The 18,447-nt window shown below is 43.7% G+C and overlaps 1 protein-coding gene across 3 annotated transcripts in view; it reads right to left on the bottom strand.

Annotated features, from left to right (window-relative positions):
* Nucleotides 1-294: 294 nt before the first annotated feature.
* Nucleotides 295-18,447, bottom strand: part of HAAO (3-hydroxyanthranilate 3,4-dioxygenase) — a 34,520-nt gene continuing 16,367 nt past the window's right edge. For 2 of the 3 annotated variants that reach the window (XM_063123992.1, XM_063123994.1), the window contains exons 5-10: nucleotides 16,385-16,474; nucleotides 15,262-15,305; nucleotides 9,356-9,501; nucleotides 7,133-7,201; nucleotides 3,957-4,039; nucleotides 295-432 (exon numbers count right to left, since the gene is read on the bottom strand). In XM_063123992.1, coding sequence (XP_062980062.1) covers nucleotides 354-432; nucleotides 3,957-4,039; nucleotides 7,133-7,201; nucleotides 9,356-9,501; nucleotides 15,262-15,305; nucleotides 16,385-16,474 — 511 coding nt within the window. In that variant the 3' untranslated portion in view covers nucleotides 295-353. The remainder of the gene's footprint in view (nucleotides 433-3,956; nucleotides 4,040-7,132; nucleotides 7,202-9,355; nucleotides 9,502-15,261; nucleotides 15,306-16,384; nucleotides 16,475-18,447) is intronic. The other variant, XM_063123993.1, reaches the window with a different exon arrangement.

The raw sequence follows: 18,447 nt of genomic DNA, 5'->3' as shown, positions 1-18,447 counted from the left end.
TCCTGCTTGGTGTAGATCTAGCCTATGATGAAGTGGAAGCTTCTAGTATTTGGAGAGAGGAAGAGGAAGCAGGGCCAGGAAGTTCTGGGTATTGACAGTGGGCTCCCTGTAAAAGTCTCAACAGGTGTTCAATGATGCCTCCTCCTGACACTGGCTCTTGGGAAAGAGATGGTGATTGCCAGAAGGCTTTTATCTCTATCTTAGGGCAATCATTAAGATGTCTGTTTGTTGTGGCTACATACTGTACCTGGCCATTTCAAGTTTGTTTTCATTTCATGACATTACAACACTAGCTTAACCTTTTCATTGGAATTTTATTCATGAATCTTGTTGATACAGTTTGGGTGCAGAACTCAGGCATAGGGTCTTTTCCGCATTGGGTCCTGAACAACGTAAAGAGCAATGGATCTTTCGTCCCTTGTCCACTGAAACCTTAAAACAAGAGCAAGAATAGAGAATGGTAGTGCCATTAGAAAAACCTTCATTGTAGCACAAGCTGTAGCATAATATAACTAATCTAAGATGTGAATTGTAAATATGATATGACTGATGTACCTTTCCTGTTAAAACTACCCTCGCTAATCTTTTTTAGTTTGACTCCAAGCATTTGTTGTCAGGTATCAATAAACTCTCCCTTTAGTATATTGATTGTTAACAATGCTACAAGAGCTTTTGAGGATCTTAAAAGCTTTTACACTGTAATTAAATACTCCACATGCCCTCATCTTCCTCTTGCTCAGCATGTAATTACTAGTAACTGTTACAATGAAAACAAATAATATGGGCTTTAGGGGAAATATTGCTTAATTAAGCAGTTAACTATATGGAAAGGTGCCAAAATACATGTTAGCATTAGATTGTCATAATCAGATTAGATTACCATGATGAAGGTTGAGCATCTTGTCAGAGGGTTGGATGGATTAAACATACAGTTTGATTCAATGCAGTTAATATAAATGAGACCTCAGTTGTCAATTTCCTGTCACAGAAGTAGGCCCTACCAACCTCCAAACATGCTTCACAGATTACCTCTAAATAGGCAAACAGTTTGTTGTACATGTGTCATAAATGGCACAGGGACAGGACAGGAGCTGAAGAGCTGGTGATCCTGGATATAGCATAGAGTTAGGCCTGTGTGCTTTCATGCTGCTACATCGGTGCTTCTCTGTCCGAGCTCAGGAGATTAGAGGTAAGATCATCCTGAGGAACTGAGGCCTTAGCTAGACCTAAGGTTTATCCCGGGATCGTCCTGGGGTCGTCCCTGTCTGCTCCAGGGATCCCCTGTGTGTCATTTACATGAACAGGGATGACCCCTGGACGATCCTGGGATAAACCTTACGTCTAGCTAAGGCCTGAGGCTGGAGTAGTGGTGCAGTCCAGCCCATGACAGAGTGTGAATTAGGAGATAGGAATATGACACTAGGGGTAGTATCTAACTGGGATCTGCCACACGTGGCCAGATCTGCTGACCCCAGTCTGTGTGTGGTCTTTACTGCTTGGGTGATTCAATGAAGTGCTTCCAGGAGCAAGTCCAAAATGAGTGGAAACTCTTGCTTCTGGAAGGGGCAGGGTGTGGCATCACAGTCAGAATTCCCTTTCTCTAAGGCCTTTCCCACCCCAAGCAGGAGCCACCTTTTCTCTCACACACTTGGGGCTTTGCTAGACCTACCTGGGAATCGATGCTGGAGGAGCGGCGAGTCCAAGCTACAAGTAGCACAGGCCGTCGCTCCAATCCAGACGTAAGACGTGACAGGCTGCTGGGAAGCCCTGTCATGTCCTCCATTTTGTTCAAGTCTTAAAGGGCCATGTGCGCAGGAACGCATCAACGATTAAGGTGAGGTGTGTTTTTTTTTTAAAAAAAAGGGTTCCCTGCTCCCCTTGCCCACCAGCTCCGTTGCCCACCGGATCTCCCCTGGGCTCCAATTCCCACCCGCCCCCATCTCCCCTGGCCTCCATTTCTTGCCCGATCTCCCCTGGGCTGTGATTCTCACCCCCCAATGTCCCCTGGCCTCCGATTCCTGCCCCCATCTCACCTGGCCTCCGATTCCCGCCCCCATCTCACCTGGCCTCCGATTCCTGCCCCCATCTCACCTGGCCTCCGATTCCCACCCCCATCTCACCTGGCCTCTGTTTCCTGCCCCCCAATGTCCCCTGGGCTCCAATTCTCCCCTGATGTCCCCACCCTAGCCCTGATGGCCGCAGCGCTCCTGTGGAGTGCTATGGCCCATCTGCCGCTTTTCTCGGCTACTCGGGAGTAACTGCAGTAGCCGGGAAAAGCGGCGGAATGGGCTACATGCCCGCAGTCTCGAGCTCAGCCTGAGACCACAGGAAAAAAATGGGCCAAAAGTGGTGCCCGTTACCCCGGGTCCAGGGAAGTTTGACCCCTGCCTAAGCCCGGGATCCCCTGTGCATCATCTGGATGCACAGGGACGAGCCTGGGCCTCGCACCAGGCTAACCTGCCATCTAGCAAGTCCCTTGGTTTCGCTGCCACCAGGACCTTTTAGGTCCAATTTACATCAAGCAGGATATTGCACTATGAAAGTGGTTTATAAAAGGCAGGAGCCACACTACTGCTTTATAGCGGTATTAAAGTGCACTGGCAACTGTTGGGGTCCACTGACACATACCATACACCACTTTCATACCACTATATCCTGCTTGCTGTGGCTCCTGATTCCCAGATAAGTTTGACTCAGATTGCAGCCAGGATATCATATTTTGGATTTGACTTGTGGCAGACGTGCCAGATATATTTGGTTACTACTACCCTGAAGAAAGCACCACTTAAAAATCATTTTTAATATATAACAATCTCTAGAGGGGGAACTACGATAGACTGTGGCAGTAAAACAAAACAAAACAAAACAACCACGAAGAGTCTTCTGGCATTTTCAAACCTTAATTAGAGTTGTGCACAAATGGCCTCTCAAAATTCTCCATCCTATTTGTGGGTGCAGAAATTGGGAGGACAATTTCACCAAATTTCTCCAGGGGGTGGAGAAATTCTCCAACAGTTAGCCGCAAGTAGGGCTCAACATTGGCAGGGGTTGTAGCACAGCTTATTTCTCCTTTCCTAAGGACTTTGCAGGTGGAGGAGCTGCAACACCCTATGTTAGCAGCTTGGCCCCCATTTTACATCCTCCACCATGCCCCCTACCTATGAGGCATGTTCATTCCGGAGCATTGCGGGGGAAGAGAGGGAAGGTGGTCACTATATAAAATTCATTGAAGTGTGGGAAGCTGAGGTAGCTACACGCTTCAGAGAGATGATTGCAGCTGGACAACCATCTGTCAAGTATGCTTTAGGGTGGATTCCTGCATTGAGCAGGGGGTTGGACTCAATGGCCTTGTAGACCCCTTCCAACTCTACTATTCTATGTTTCTATGATTCTACAACGAAAGACGGGCCATTTGTGCACACTCTTCAGTCCCCCTTATAAGTATGGTAAGCAAAAGAACCCAGAACCAAATCCATGAGAATTTCTCTGAAGTTTCTTCTCCTTTGAATTTCTTTTCAAAAGCCAATTTCTTTTTTATCAAATTAAATGTGAATAGTTAAAAAAATGTGGGAGAAATTTTCGGCACAGCACTATTCTTAATGTATTTATGTTGACATAGCCTCTAGTCCACAAAATTGATACCATCATAAATGTGCCACATTTGCTGTGGAGAAAATCGGAAGTCCATCTTAACTTTGTATGTTTTTTATGTGTTTTGTGTTTTTTATCTTCTTATATGTTTTTTTTCTCTTGTATTGTGTCTGTAAGTTGGTGTCGTTTTGAAATAATAATAAAAAATTATACTGGAAAAAATGTGCCACAAGACTCTTCATTGTTTTTAATACTATACCAACAGAATTCAGAATGGATAATGATGCACCCATAGCTGCAAGAGAACAGAAGGTCATTAGCAAAAGGTGGCCAACTGTGGACCTATGATAGTATTCTCTACTTACTTAGCCTGTACTGGGATGAGAAGGCTGTCTCCAGTTGCTAGACTCAGGGTTTTACCATCAATAGTAGCAACAGATGTGCCTTCCTGAAATGGCAGAAGGGGTGGGGGGAATGACAGGCTTTTAATTTCTCCTGGACTGTCATTAGCTGGGGCAAGGGAGGAAGAGGAGCCACAGAGCAGGAATTAACCTTAATGAACTAGTCTGTCAATCTAATCCATCAGAAGTCTAACAAGTTTACAAAAACATCTCTGAAGATATGATACGGGATTACTGTATATAGCAGTCTGGTTACCCATAAAGCCTAATACATTCTTCCGGGACTATCTATCAGAGGGTTGACAAATTTCCTGGTGTCTTTGCCTTCTGTGGATTGCAAAATCAGGAGAGTTGTCAAGAACCTGCATATGGGTGGCGGGCTGTGTTTGGTTTGGGGAGTCATTGTGCAGGCTTAGTATATCGTAAGCCTCTGTTCCCTTATGTATGGCTGACAGCCTACGCCTCAGAAAATTATCCTGGAACATTAAGATGGCTGATCGTTATTTCCTAAGCTCTTCAAAGTTTGGATAAAATTCCTACCAAGTACAGTTGCCTGTATTTTTTTCTGATTAATATACACATACACACAAAATGACATACACTCACACATGCTCCTTTTATTTGTTGTATAACGTCTATTTTTCTTTCATTGGCCCTGTTCAGATGACACACTAAACCACGGGGGTTAAGCGTGTCATATGAACCATTCCTAACCATGCTGACTACATAGAAGGCCTGTTCAGAAGACACCTTAAAGCCTGCTGGTTAAAGCTTTTGCTTAAGCAGCAGCATTTAAGGCGGCTTGTGTGACATGTTTTGCTAAACGCTGCTCACTCACTAACCACAGTTGGACTGTCTGCAGCAGGGTTAGTAGTTCTAACCATGGCTTAAAGTGTTGTGGTTAGTACTAACCCCAAAGAACCACAGTTTCACTAACCACAGAGCCTGAAGTGTCGTCTGAACAGGCCTAACCCCAATTTAAACACACCCATTAACCATTTGTGGCAAAAGGGTTAGATAAAACTTCAACAACAACAACAATAATGGGTTCCTATGTGCTCCACCCCATTATGATTTGATCTAGTCTTTGGGATGTATATATGATATGTAAATATGCATAGATGGGTCAATGGATGTTATACATCTCCTTCTCACCTCTATCTCCACTGTCCATTTAGTTGGGTCATTCACTATGAGCCCAAGCTGCATTAATCTTTAGGGAGCAGCTGTCTTCAAATATTATTATTTTATTAACAGCAGCAAGCTTTGCCACTGCTCTAAATAAATTTTATTTATTTATGTGTGACATCCATATACTGCTGAATATAACAAAATCTTTTAGTGGTTCACAATAAACACTAAAACACATTTAAAGACAACATTAAAGAGACAACATTAAAAACACATGCAACAACAATATGAAAAACAATTCAAGGAGCAGTAATATGGAGCGGCACGGTTAATTTACTTACAGCCCAGGGAAAGCCTGGGTGAACAAGTGTTTTTTCAGGAGGTGTTTAAAAGATGTCACATTTTCTGCCTCATGAACTGCACGAGTGAGGGGTTTCCACAGGGTGGGTGCCACTACAAAAAAGGCCCACCGCTAGGGATCTTCATGGCGACATTCCATTTGCTTTGGAATGACCGGCAAAGCCTCCTCTGCTGACCTTAAAGGAAGGTGTTCTGCTAGGTGTCCTGGTCCCAAGTTGTTTAGAGCTTTATATGACAATGACTATGACTGGCTAATAGCAGCCAGTGCAGTTCCTTTAACACTTGAGTTATGTGAGCATTGCTATGTGTTCCAGTGAGAACAGAAACAAATGGGAAAGGGGATTTGCCTTAACCTCCACCTCCCCATGATAATGCTATACCTCTCCTAACGAGTAGAGTAACTGTGAGCAGAAGCAATCAGGCCGTGGTTTACAGCCCACAGCTCCATAGAATGAAGTTGTCCTGAGATGACTCACTTCTCTGGCACTGTTAATCGACTCAGTGAGCAGTTTACTGATTGATATGTCTTCTTGAAAAAGAAAGGGTCCAGTTGTTGGAAGTGTTTTTCAGTCTTTCTGTTTCACTTCAGGTTCTTGAAATACTTCCCAGGACTAGAAAAGTGGCTCACCAAGTCAACAGGGAGCATTATGAAGAAGAAGTCATTAATACTGAAAAGGGCTCAACTATATATTCACAGAGAGGTATACTGTCAGCCACTTCATCCCTGCAAGGATTAATAGAGGTCTAGCCTAAAGAGAGTTATACCAAATTGAAGTAGGCCCAGCATGAGAAGCAGGTGTCTTCTGCGTTTGCACAACACACTGCATTTGAGTGTGGGTTGTTATTGAACTATGGGTTAGTGTGTTGTCTGAATGCAGGACATTTTCCACAAGGAGGCTCGTTAACCATATAGTGTGGCTTCTTTCCCACAAATGAGCCACCTTGAGAAATCATGGTTTGTTGTTGGTTTGTTCAGGATGGTTAACAAGCCAAAATGCCTGGTTAACAAGCCACCATGTGGAAAATGTCATGGGTTCAGACAACACACTAACCCACAGTTCAACAAACAACCCATGGATCAACAACAGTCCAGACTTAACCACTGAGGTTAGTGTGTTGTGTAAACAGTCCCTTGTATATGTTTAGGTGCCAGGTTAAGGGAGCAATCCTATGTCCCCTGTTATTATGATACTTGTATTGCTGGTTGGCTTGATCACAGGGTGGTTAACCCTACTCATATAGATCGTGTGCCAGGTCGATTTGCATAAGTACCCTTGCTGGTGCAGCTTCTCGTGTTATGCGAACCTAGTGAGGGTGGCTTGCTGGGATGGGTAACAAGCCACACAGAACCCATGGGCTGTTGTAGGTGGGCCTCTTTGGCATCACAGTCAAGGGGGCCACTATTGAAAAGGCTTTTTGTTGTTGTTGTTGTTGTTGTAGTACCAGTTGTCCTGCTCTCAGCAGTTGGAGAAGAATCAATGGATCATTCATAATGGAATGAATTTTCTTTACTTGTGTCTCTGGCCTGGAGAATTTCTTTTAGACTTGATCTGAATAAATACAGTACTGTGCATAGTTAGTGGGAAGTGAAAGAAAGAAAGAAAGAAAGAAAGAAAGAAAGAAAGAAAGAAAGAAAGAAAAGCATGTACCATCTGCCATATCCATATATCTGCATTCTTTCCTCCCTCTTTAGTTCTTCCTGGTCCAAAAATTATAACCTGGGAAACAAACCAAGAAAATGTGATGCATTCTTTTAAAAATAAAAATCCAAAGTCTTTTAGCATATATTATTATGAGAAACACTTTGCTTGAATGTAAAATTATTTTACATAATTAGTGAGAAGATGCATTACCCTTGCTAATGGCTTGATGTGACAGAATGCAAGGAAAGAATATATCCACACCTACACAGTTCCTTCTGCACTGCCACATTCCGGTACTCTTCGAATCTTCCTACTCTCGGCTTTCTACCTTTATCCATGTTGCATGGCGCTCTTGGGACAAGGCAATGCACTTAGCCAGAGGCCTTCCCTTTGTATTCTTGAACTTAATGGGAATATTTCCCTGGATTTGGAAAGTCACTTCTAATCCCTCTTCAGAATCTACTGCTTTTTGGAGACCAATGGGTTTTTGGATTATAGTGGTTAATGCTTCCAGCACTGGCCTTTACAAAAATGCTTTGCACATTTCCCTGAGCTTCTGGAGCCAATGGGTAAAATCCAATGTAAGTCCTACTTAGGCCATAGCTAGACAGGGCGATATCCCGGGGAGATCCCCGGGATTGTCGCTGTGCATCAACATGATGCACAGGGGATCCCGGGAGCAGGGAGGGATGATCTCTCCCTTGCCCCTGGGATCTCCCCCTAGCCTTTGAGCCCACTTTTTCTGCGGTCTCAGACTGATCCCGAGACCGCAGAACGTGTGTGTGGGCGTTGTGGTTTGTTTCATGTGGTCACCCTAGGAGACTGCAAGTACCAGCATGGGGAAAAATGCTTGGCTGATGATGCTCTGGGAAGCATGTGATAGACAGCACTGTGCTAGACAGGCCAACTTTTTCACTTGGCATAAGTGGAGGAAGAAGAGAAGGCACTGAATAATGCAAGAGCAAAAGGAGAGGCAATCTAAAAGGTGCAGCAGTGAATTTATTGCCAAGTGCCTTTCAAATGTGACATCCCTTCCTCAGAAGAAATACAATTCAGTTCTCACAAACCAAAAATGCCTTCCACTGATGGTCAGAGGGTGTGGAGTTATAATATTTGGAACACATTGGGCAGTTAATGATCTTCTGTGCACCTTTTATTCCTTGATTGTTTCATCCTCACCTGCCAAAAGGCTCTTCTTCCGTCAAGAAACTCCAATAGTTGCTGTGGTGCTCAACCAAACCCAGGCAATGTCTATACATCAGATGTTTTGGATGACAACTCCCAACATTCCTGACCATTAGCCATACTGATTGGGGGTGAAGTCCAAAACATCTGGAAGCTCTTCCAGGTTAGGAAAGGCTGTTCTAGGCCGATGGAAGGAATCTGGAGGCTAGATTGTGTTTAAATGGTGCAAGTTCATTTTCACGTGACTACCCTTACCATTAGACAGAGTGAGATGATTTTGGGTGTTATGAGACAAATTATTAAGTTTAGCTGGATGTGGGGTGCGATTTCCTGTTCCGCCTCAGGCAGCAAAATGTTGCGGCCTGACTTGGCCTGACTAAAACATAGAGAGCCAGTGTGGTGCAGTGGTTAAAGTGTTTGCCTGGGAGTCAGGAAATCCTGGGTTCTAGTCAGCACTCGGCCACAGAAACCCACTGGGTGACTTTGGGCCACTCACAGACTGTCAGCCCAATTTACCTCACAGGGTTGCTGTTGTGAGGATAAAATGGAGAGGAAGAGGATTATGTATGCTGCCTTGGGTTCCTTGAAGGAAAAAAGGTGGGATATAAATGCAATAAATAGATAAATAAAATAAATAGATCATAGAGATTATCTCTCAAAAAAGATTTACTACCTTTTGCTTCAGGGTTGTTCCTACCATAAGGCAGAGTGATGCAACTGCCTCAGGCAGCAGTTGCTGGGGGTGGGTGGGCAGCAGTGGCAGCCCCTCAGCTTTTCCTTAAGAGGAAGTTGTGCCACACAGCCTGACTTGCACTGCTACATCCATATGTGGTAGAGGGGCACCCCATTTCATTGCCAATGTTGAAGTAAGATGAAACTGCTAGTCCAGTCAGTTTTGAGCATGGAATGGAGGGGCTGGGGGCTGGAGGGCAGTCTCATGCTTTGCCTCAGGCAGCAAAATGTCTTGGCCTGACCCGGTGTTCACTCTTCTGACAGCTCCTGTTCAAACTATTGAAATGTTTTGTTTGTTTGTTTTTTGTTTACCTCAGTTTCAAAGTTGTCTCCAAAAAGGCTCAAGGGTTTCTTCTGAACTATATCTTCTCGGTGATCTTTCAGCCAGACTTGCCAGGAGAAGGGTTCCATGACCCTGGTATCATTTAGTGGGAAAGGGGGTTCTTTTATAAGTTCATCTACAAACAGAGAGGGAGAGGGAGAGGCTTCCAGTTGCTTCAGTTATGGCTACGGGCACTTGCTTATTGAAAGGACAATGACAGCTTTGCATTTTAGAAGATTTCAAACATATATATGACAATTGAAATGATCTATCAGGCTGCAAGAATAACTGCCAGTTAGTAGGGAAAGAGTGTCAGTATGGAAAAGTTAGCTGAGTGCTGGGTTTTGTGTAGAGGGCATAGAACTTGCCGGCCCATTCTCTGAGGATCCAAAAATCCTGCTTTAGCGTAAAGGTAGACAGGAATCAAGATGACACACTTACTGCCCACTGCTCGTTACCTTGCTACCATGTATTTGCAGGCATTATGGAGGCTCCGGTGCCCTGTGTGAAACAAAACCAGCTTCTACAGTTAATTAACTCCATTTCCAGATTGTTTTTATGATGTCTAAAAGACTGGCTGCTATCTCAAATTCTGTTCTGAAGTTTTCAGATTTGTGCTCTGGTGAAATTAACTTCAGCCTTCAGTTAAGTGCAAAGAGTCACAATATGCCTTTTGGGTGCTTTTTCAGTAACGGCCCCAGTAATATGCAGAAAAATGCAATGCATCTCAGTGGTGTCCCCACTATTCATTAAGCACATAAGTTAACCATGTTACCAATATCAGTAGTGGAATTGGCCAGGGTGGCTAGATGGCTGTTGCATTCTTTCAGCCTTCTTTAAAGCCTTCCTCTTGTACGTGTTAAGTGCCTAAACCAGGCCTAGGGAATTTTGGATGCTGTGTACAGAGAGAGAGAAAAGGGCTTCAAATGCAACTTAGCAACTGGAGACCCCACTCCTGTACACATCTGGTGGTCAGACAAGCATCATTGTGAAATAAGAGTGGCTATTTGGTTCCAATTCAGTGCATGTAAAAAGTATACTAAGCCTACAATGCACCGACAAATTAATTCTCATTCAATTTTTTCTATGATAATTTTGTTCAAAGGCACATTTTCCCGCAACCTGGTGCCCTCCAGTTTTTTTGGAGTATAACTCCCAGCATTCCTGCCATTGGCCATGCTGGCTGGGGCTGATGGAAGTTGAAGTCCAAAACACCTGGAAAGCACCTGGATGGGGAAGGTTTTTTTCCTGCCAACCTAACCAGTAATGCATACTTTGGGATTTGGAAATGTGGAAGATTGTTGTGACATCAAAACATGGGTAACTACTATTAGGGTGCAATCCTATCCTGAGAGAAATCGGAGGCTGCCGACTATCCTATGCAGGGCGACTGGAGCATAGAGAGGATCCTTTCCTTCACGCTCCAGCCAGCCTGCATTTTGCCTAGACAGGAAATTTCACCCTTATTTATTTATTTATTACATTTTTATACCGCCCAATAGCCGAAGCTCTCTGGGTGGTTCACAAAAATTAAAACCATCATAAAACAACCAACAAGTTAAAAACACAAATACAAAATACAATATAAAAAGCACAACCAGGATAAAACCACGCAGCAAAATTGATATAAGGTTAAAATACAGAGTTAAAACAGTATAATTCAAATTTAAGTTAAAATTAAGTGTTAAAATACTGAGTGAATAAAAAGGTTCTCACCATGGCTTCGGGGAAGGGGAGGGAAGGAGCCTGGAGACCCCACAGGAAGTTACGTAAAGCAGCTTCCATGGTTTCTTCCCCTCCCTGCCCCCAGGACCGCCCCTTTTCACCCTATCTGTGCTCCATTTCCAAGTACAGAGACAAAGGCCACAGCTAGACCTAAGGTTTATCCTGGGATCATCCAGGGTTCGCCCCTGCCTGAGCACTGGATCCTCTGTGTGTCACCTAGATGAACAGGTTTGACCCCTGGACGATCCAGGAATAAACCTTAGGTCTAGCTATGGCCATAGCCAACATGAAAAGAACCGCACCGGCTACGTGGGGATGGCCTCCATGGTTTCTGGGCTCCACATTTGGAGTCCTGGTTCTGACCTCCTTTCCCAGAAACCTAAGAATCCTATGTCCACACAGACACTGCCTAGGGAGCATAGGGTTGCTCTCCAATCAATTAAGGAAAGGGAACAAATGCATTAGGGACATGTCATGCTTTACAAAGATCAGGCATGACAGCTTCCTTCTAGGGATACTTTAGAAATGGAGCAGTATATAAATATACAGATTTTGTAAATGTATTTATTCCATCTGCATTTTGTGAATTGTCAGGTGCCTTTTGTTCCATCATTGATGGAATCGGATTATTTCCAATTCCCTGAATTTGTGCAAATGTGCAAATCCCCCAAATGTGTGAATACACCCTCCTCCCCATATGCATTTTTATGATTTCGCTTAGGAAAAATAATAATACTCATTTTCAGTCATTCTTTTTTTAAAAAATTAAACTTACTTTCTAAATTTGCATAAAATTAAACTAAATTTGTGTAAACTAGGGATGTTGGAGGAATCCGTCTGGGGAGTCAAATTCACTGAGTTTTCAGCAGCTCAGTGCCCTGGACTCCAGCTCGCTTACTTGCCATCTGGCCCATCTTGACTGTACATTTGCCCCTCAAAATCAGCATTTATGGCTGCAATTTGCATAAGTTATGGAAATTTTGACTGTAAACATGCTTAACTTACGCATAGTTACAGTCACAATTTGTGCGAATGATGCAAATTATGGCCGGAATTTGTGTAACATGCACAAAATGAGGCCACAACTTGCATAAATGCTGATTTTAAGAGGGGGGGGGAACCCACAGAATTTCCTGGATTTCTGGGGGTGAGGGGAAGCCCCTGGCTGGGCTCGCAAATGAAAGCCAAGCTCTGGGGAAACTGGGCGAGCCGAGAAAGGGCCAAATTTCCCCCATGACAGGCACCCTCGGCTACAACTCCCATCATCCCCAGCCAGCACAGTGCTTGCAGATGATGGGAGTTGCAGTCCATCACATCTGGAGTGTATCGAGCTGGGAGAGGCTGATTTCTCACATCTTTCATGAAGAAGCTTAAAAGCCACAGAGGCTCCAGGTATCTAAGCTTCATTACGCCTATGAAGAAACAATCCACACAGCTTCGTTATTGTTAATACAACTGTGGGGCGCAGGGTGGGGAGAGACTCCCTTTGTAAGAGGTGGCTTTTTTTCTTATTGCAGCGGTGTGTGTGTGAGAGAGAAATAAACACACAATAACTCCTCTCTTGTTTTGAAATGTTCTCACCTGAGACGCTCTCTTAATACTTCACCATGGGAACTGAACCACGGAAGACCTTTTGTACATGTTTATAGAAGATGTTGCTGGAGAAGGCATGTACTCTGTGCAGCAAAATGTCTTGTTTTTGTGCAAAGTTTTGTTAGAAAGCCATGTTTTGTCTTGTTTTCTTAAGATGCGGAAAGGCTCAAAGAAAGTTTGACAGTAAATTCACCTCAAAATTATTTCCTGAAACTTTTCAGAATGAGTAGCTGCCAGCTCATAGTTAGCTTCTTAGAGCTAGACAATCCCAGGAGGTCCTCTAAACTAATCTCTGTCCAAAGCAGGCAGTAACATCTACTCAAACTTTAAAAAGATAGACGAGTCCATCTAGCTCAATATTAGCTTTACTCATTGACAGCAGTGTTATCTGGAGATGCTAAGGATTGCACCTAACCTGGGGCATTTCGTGTGCCTCACTGCTGCGGTTTAGATCTTTTCTACATGAAGCTATTAATCGGCTGTATCTATTTTCAGTTTCTTCACAGAATTGAAATCCGAGCACTACACAAGGAGTGTTTCATTTCCTGCTTTTCTGCTACATAACCTCTAGGTGGTGCTGTGGCATAGAAGAATACCAAGAATACACAAGAGGAAATCACAGTTTCATTCACTTTCACAATTAGATGCTGCATTTTCCTTGTTCTCAAAAAAACTCACCTGAAGTGCTCATTAGACACAGTTGTTTGCAAGAGCTTCACACAATATTCTACTCCTCCAGGGCCTCCCTCTCCCATTTTTTGCAACCATTATAGAGTTATTGTTGTTTTTCTAATGAGGAAAGTCTGTCATTCCTGTGAATGTTGGCATTAAGCCCTGGTATATTAGGGCAGTTATGTTATACCACAGCACCACCAACATACAGAAAGGCAGAGAGGAAAAAAAACTGGGGGCGGGGACACATGTAAAGGAGGCGATCTTAATCCCATAAAGAATCCAGAAGCAGAAGCCTCGGTAAAGTGGTGGGTTAAAAGCCTCATGTAGAAAAGCCTGTAATCTAACACATCTGCAGGGCACCTGGTTGGGGAAGTCTGGTCTACTATACTTTCTATTGTACTGTTTGGCATTCTGATGCGCCAGCACCATGAACCATAAAATCACAGGGCTCATCTACACCAAGCAGATTTTCCACTATGAAAGTGGCATGAGCCACATTACTGCTTTATAGCGGTATTGAAGTGCACTGACAACAGTTGGGGCACATTGACACATACCATATACCGCTTTCATACCTCTTTCAGAGTGCTATATCCTGCTTGGTGCAGATGTGTCAATGGGCCCCAACAGTTGTCAGTGCACTTCATTACCACTATAAAGCAGTAGTGTAGATCCTGCAGTGCACTTCAATACCGCTATAAAGCAGTAGTGTGGCTCCTGCCTTTTATATACTGCTTTCATAGTGGAATATCCTGCTTGGTGTAGATGAGCCCACAGAACCACAGATTTGAAGGAGGACCTTGTAGGCCATCTAGTCCAACCCCCTGCAAGAAACCCAGAGCTACAACATTTCCAATAGATGGCTGTCCAGTCTCTGGCAAGGGACAGCACACTATCCATTTAGGTCACTGTTCCTGCTGTCGAGCTGATCAACACAAATAGGAGATAGACAGACAGGAAACAGAAAAAGGCAAGCCATCAGGGCCAAAGATAGCTAAATACATCCAGCTAGAATTTGGCAGGAGTGCCGAGATCATTATGATTGGCGTGCATAAGGATCCTGTCCTTCTGGAACTCAGATACAATACTGATTGTGACTTGGGAAGGATGGGGATCCTCAGCTCCCTGCTGAATTCAGCTTCGAAAAGAATGAGTCATCCTCTCTCTCTCTCTCTCTCTCTCTCTCTCTGGCAGGATCGACACTACTGCTTATAATGGTTAATAATGGTTATGACAACTGTTCAAGCCCAGGACACATTACATATAACGTTTTCATGCCGTTTTTAAAGTGTTATATCCTGCTTGGTGTAGATTGGGCCTCTCTCTCTCTCTCTCTCTCTCTCTCTCTCTCTCTCTCTCTCTCTCTCTCCTTCTACTCAAAGTCTGGCACATACTCAGTTACTGGAACAGAAAGAAGAAAGCCAACATTTTCCATGCAATAGTAATTTCATTTAAAGCAGTGTTAGAGATGAGAAAGTGATAAGAGATCAGCAAAATAAATTCAATTACACTTGATTGCTGAATGCGGTTCCCTACCATCACTTCTCCGCCCCCGCTCCTGTCCCACGATACTTCCTCTTTCTACCCGGAGAAGAAAGAGGAAGTAAACAAAGTAAACAAAGATGATGTGGCCCATTCAGGGGGCGTTTCTTTCGTGCTGCTTTTCCCACACAGCAGGAAACAGCGGCACATTTCGTGTTTTTTTTTTAAAAAAACAACAGTTAGGTTAAAAGGGGTCCATTTTGTGATGGAAAACAGGCAAGAAGGAGCGGGAGACGTGTAGGAGGGGGACATCATCATCTAAAAGACATGCAAACATCCGTAAGTGGGCAGTAGCAAGCATGCAATAAAATGCTCATCTGATGACGCTCATTGTCTTAATGCTGAAAGCAGTTTATATTACCTGGATTGGGTTTTCCAGTTTGATACTGCTTTGAGCTGAAAAATCTGGAATAACAAACACGAAGCATTTCTAACACCTATCTTAAGAACATAAGAAGAGCCCTGCTGGATCAGACCAAGGCTCCATCTAGCCCAGCACTCTGTTCACAGAGTGACCAACCCACTGTCGACCAGATACCCACAAGCAGAACACGGTGCGACAGCACCCTCCCACCCATGATCCCCAGCAACTGGTGTATATAGGCTTACAGCCTCTGATACTGGAGGTAACTTCTCTTCTACTTCCAGCAACTATGAAAATAACCAAATAATAGTGCGGAAACTTTTATTGGGTGGACAATTAAAGACAAGGGAGAATCTGTCATAATTTTGGATCATGATTTAATATAGGTGGGACCTGCAACAAAACATTGCAATGTGAAATACTCCTGTTCAGTATTCGAGCCAGCCATACCCTCTACCAGGATACTTCATTACATAACAACATAAAAAGAGCCCTGCTGGATCAGACCAAAGGTCCAGCTGGTCCAGCATTCTGTTCACAGCAACCAACCAGCTGCCCATGGGAAATCCACCCACAGAACATGAGTACAAAAGCACCCTCCTGCCCATGTTCCCCACCAACTGGTGCACATAGGTATACTGCCTCTGATACTGAAGGTAGCATATTAGTATTAGTAGCCTGTGATAGCCTTCTCCCCATTTCTACACCTCCCCTGCCTTCCCGGGTTTCCCAACAGGCACGCAGTGTTTTGTTCTCACTGAGCATGCTCAGTCCTCATTGAGCTCTTTTCAGGGCTCCCTTCACTGAGAACATGTTTTTTTAAAAATGTTTTTGGCAAATTGGCAAATCTCAGGGTCTACCCCACTCTCATCAAGCTTCCTGATGCCTCCCTCTTTGCGTGGATGGTGCCATTTTGACTAATCCTAGGAGAATTGAGATTGTCATTAGTATTTATGATGATACAAGAGAACCCTCTGCTAATGCTGTTTTATTATCATAAACGGATGAGTGAATGTCAGGCCAAAAGACTGAAAAAAATACTTTTGCATTAGAACTACTATTAAAATTGTATGTTGCACCAATACTTCCCATTGTGTACAATATAACCAAGAAGACTTACTCTTGGATTAATGGAGTAAGTTGGGTACCGAGGTCATCACAGTAAAACCATCTTTCGTAAAGGACCTCAGTTGATTCTCCAACGTAGTATCTGACAAGAGAGTGGGGAGGGGGGGAACTTTATTAAATGGTTCAATCACAAAGAATGGAAGGCTGTGGGTATTTTGTTTTCTAAAGGTGTTTTGAAGTATCGTGCAATAGAAAACAAATAAATATAGCATGCATTGAATTTGATTTGAAAATATCTTTATTTGGAAGGCTGATAAAATTCGCAACCACTAAGAATCTTGAAATCTGATTTCAGATTAAAGTGAACTTAGTTTATTTGGAGGACATGATTACCTGGCAGCAGGTGGTGCTCATATCCATTCTCAGTTCCAGCAAAAGTGGCAGAGAGACACAAGGGATTATTTATTAATTAATTAATTTATTGCTTTTATATCTCGTCTTTTTTCCTCCAAGGAACCCAAGGCAGCATACATAATCCTCCTCTGCTCCATTTTTATCCTCACAACAACACTGTGAGGTGCGTTGGGCTGAGAGTTTGTGACTGGCCCAAAGTCACCCAGTGGGTTTCCATGGCCAAGTGGGGACTAGAACCCGGATCTCCCAACTCCCAGTCTGACACTATAGCCACTACACCACACTGGCTCTCAATAATGGTTCAACAGCCCTCAGACCTAGTGCTTTTCCATTTGTATTTTGCATAAATTTATTTATTACATTTCTATCCCACCTTTCTGGAACCAACCAAGGCTTCATCTTGATGAGCACGGGGCGGCTCAAACCCGGAGCAAGGTCACATGGCGGAAGGGCCCTAATGACCTTGCTTTGAAGAAAAAAGGTGGGGTAAGTTCCTGAATTTGTTACCGCACAGCTTCACCAACCCACCACCACCACCATGGTGGCTGCAAGTCCGTGGTTGTGTTGTATAACTGACCCAGCACTGCTGTGCGGCCACTGCGGTGATTAGAAAACATATAGACAGTCCCCAAAGCAGTTTACAACTATTCAGAAAGCAAGGCTAAGACAAATACAAACACAATCAAACAACAATTTAAAAAAGCCAATTTTTTAAAAAAAGGATCTTGACCCTCTTCTCAAATGCAGAGTGGAGACCAGTTGCAAGTCCAGAGGAAGTGAATTCCAGAAATTGTCCATCTGTCCTTTCACTGTACTACAGGAACAGCTAACTGTGCCCTTATATTTGTTTTCCTAAAGTGAAATCTAATTTAATAAAATAAAAACATTCTGAACAGCTAGCTCCTTGAAACAAAATTGGACTACTCTAGAATAACTGCGGAGGTGAAGTGCATTCAATCAATTATGGGAGCCAGCTTCATTTCCAACCAGCCTTTATGGCTGCTGTTGTTTCCAGCATTAGATTTATGACAATAGAGAGCCTCCATCTTCATAGAACATGGCGGTTCTCAGGGTTGACAAACAGCTACTGGGAGCAAGCGGATGGGTCAGGAAAGTCCCAGCCAGTCGCACAGTTCAATGGGCAGGAGGCAGCAGGTCGCCATGACCACAGATTGGGCCGAAGCCTTCTGAAGTGCTTTGGACTTGAACTGATCTACTTCGGGCCATTTCGGCTCAATCCGTTACTAATCTGGATTTGGCTCAAAGCAGGTCACTTTGGTTTGGGATTCAGATCCAGAACTAAAGCGGTGCACAGCCCTAGTCATTCCAACTTGGCCTCTGAAGTGGAATTCCCTTCACCCTGGTGGGGGGGGGGAGGGGGGACCCTTGGCAGTCTCCCTCAAGGACCCAGGCTCCTCCTGCAGTGCTGGCATGGACTGTTCTTGGACATTGCCAGTTACTGAAGCTTGTGGGTCATCATGTGAGGCGGAATCCTCCAGCTGGGGCAAGACACATTCTTAGGGATTTAATTCCAAATTAATTGCAGTTTTTTTTTTTAATTTAGAATATTTATATACTGCTCCCCATTGAAAAATTTCGGAGCGGTGTACAGGTTAAAATGAAAATAAAGACAGAATAAAACACTTAAAACAAATTTTAAAAGAAGCAAATACAGAGACTCAAGGCTGCATATTAAGGAAA

This window comes from Elgaria multicarinata, chromosome 4 (genome assembly GCF_023053635.1).
Source record: "Elgaria multicarinata webbii isolate HBS135686 ecotype San Diego chromosome 4, rElgMul1.1.pri, whole genome shotgun sequence".
Taxonomy (NCBI): domain Eukaryota; kingdom Metazoa; phylum Chordata; class Lepidosauria; order Squamata; family Anguidae; genus Elgaria; species Elgaria multicarinata.
This window is presented reverse-complemented; position numbering and strand designations above follow the sequence as displayed.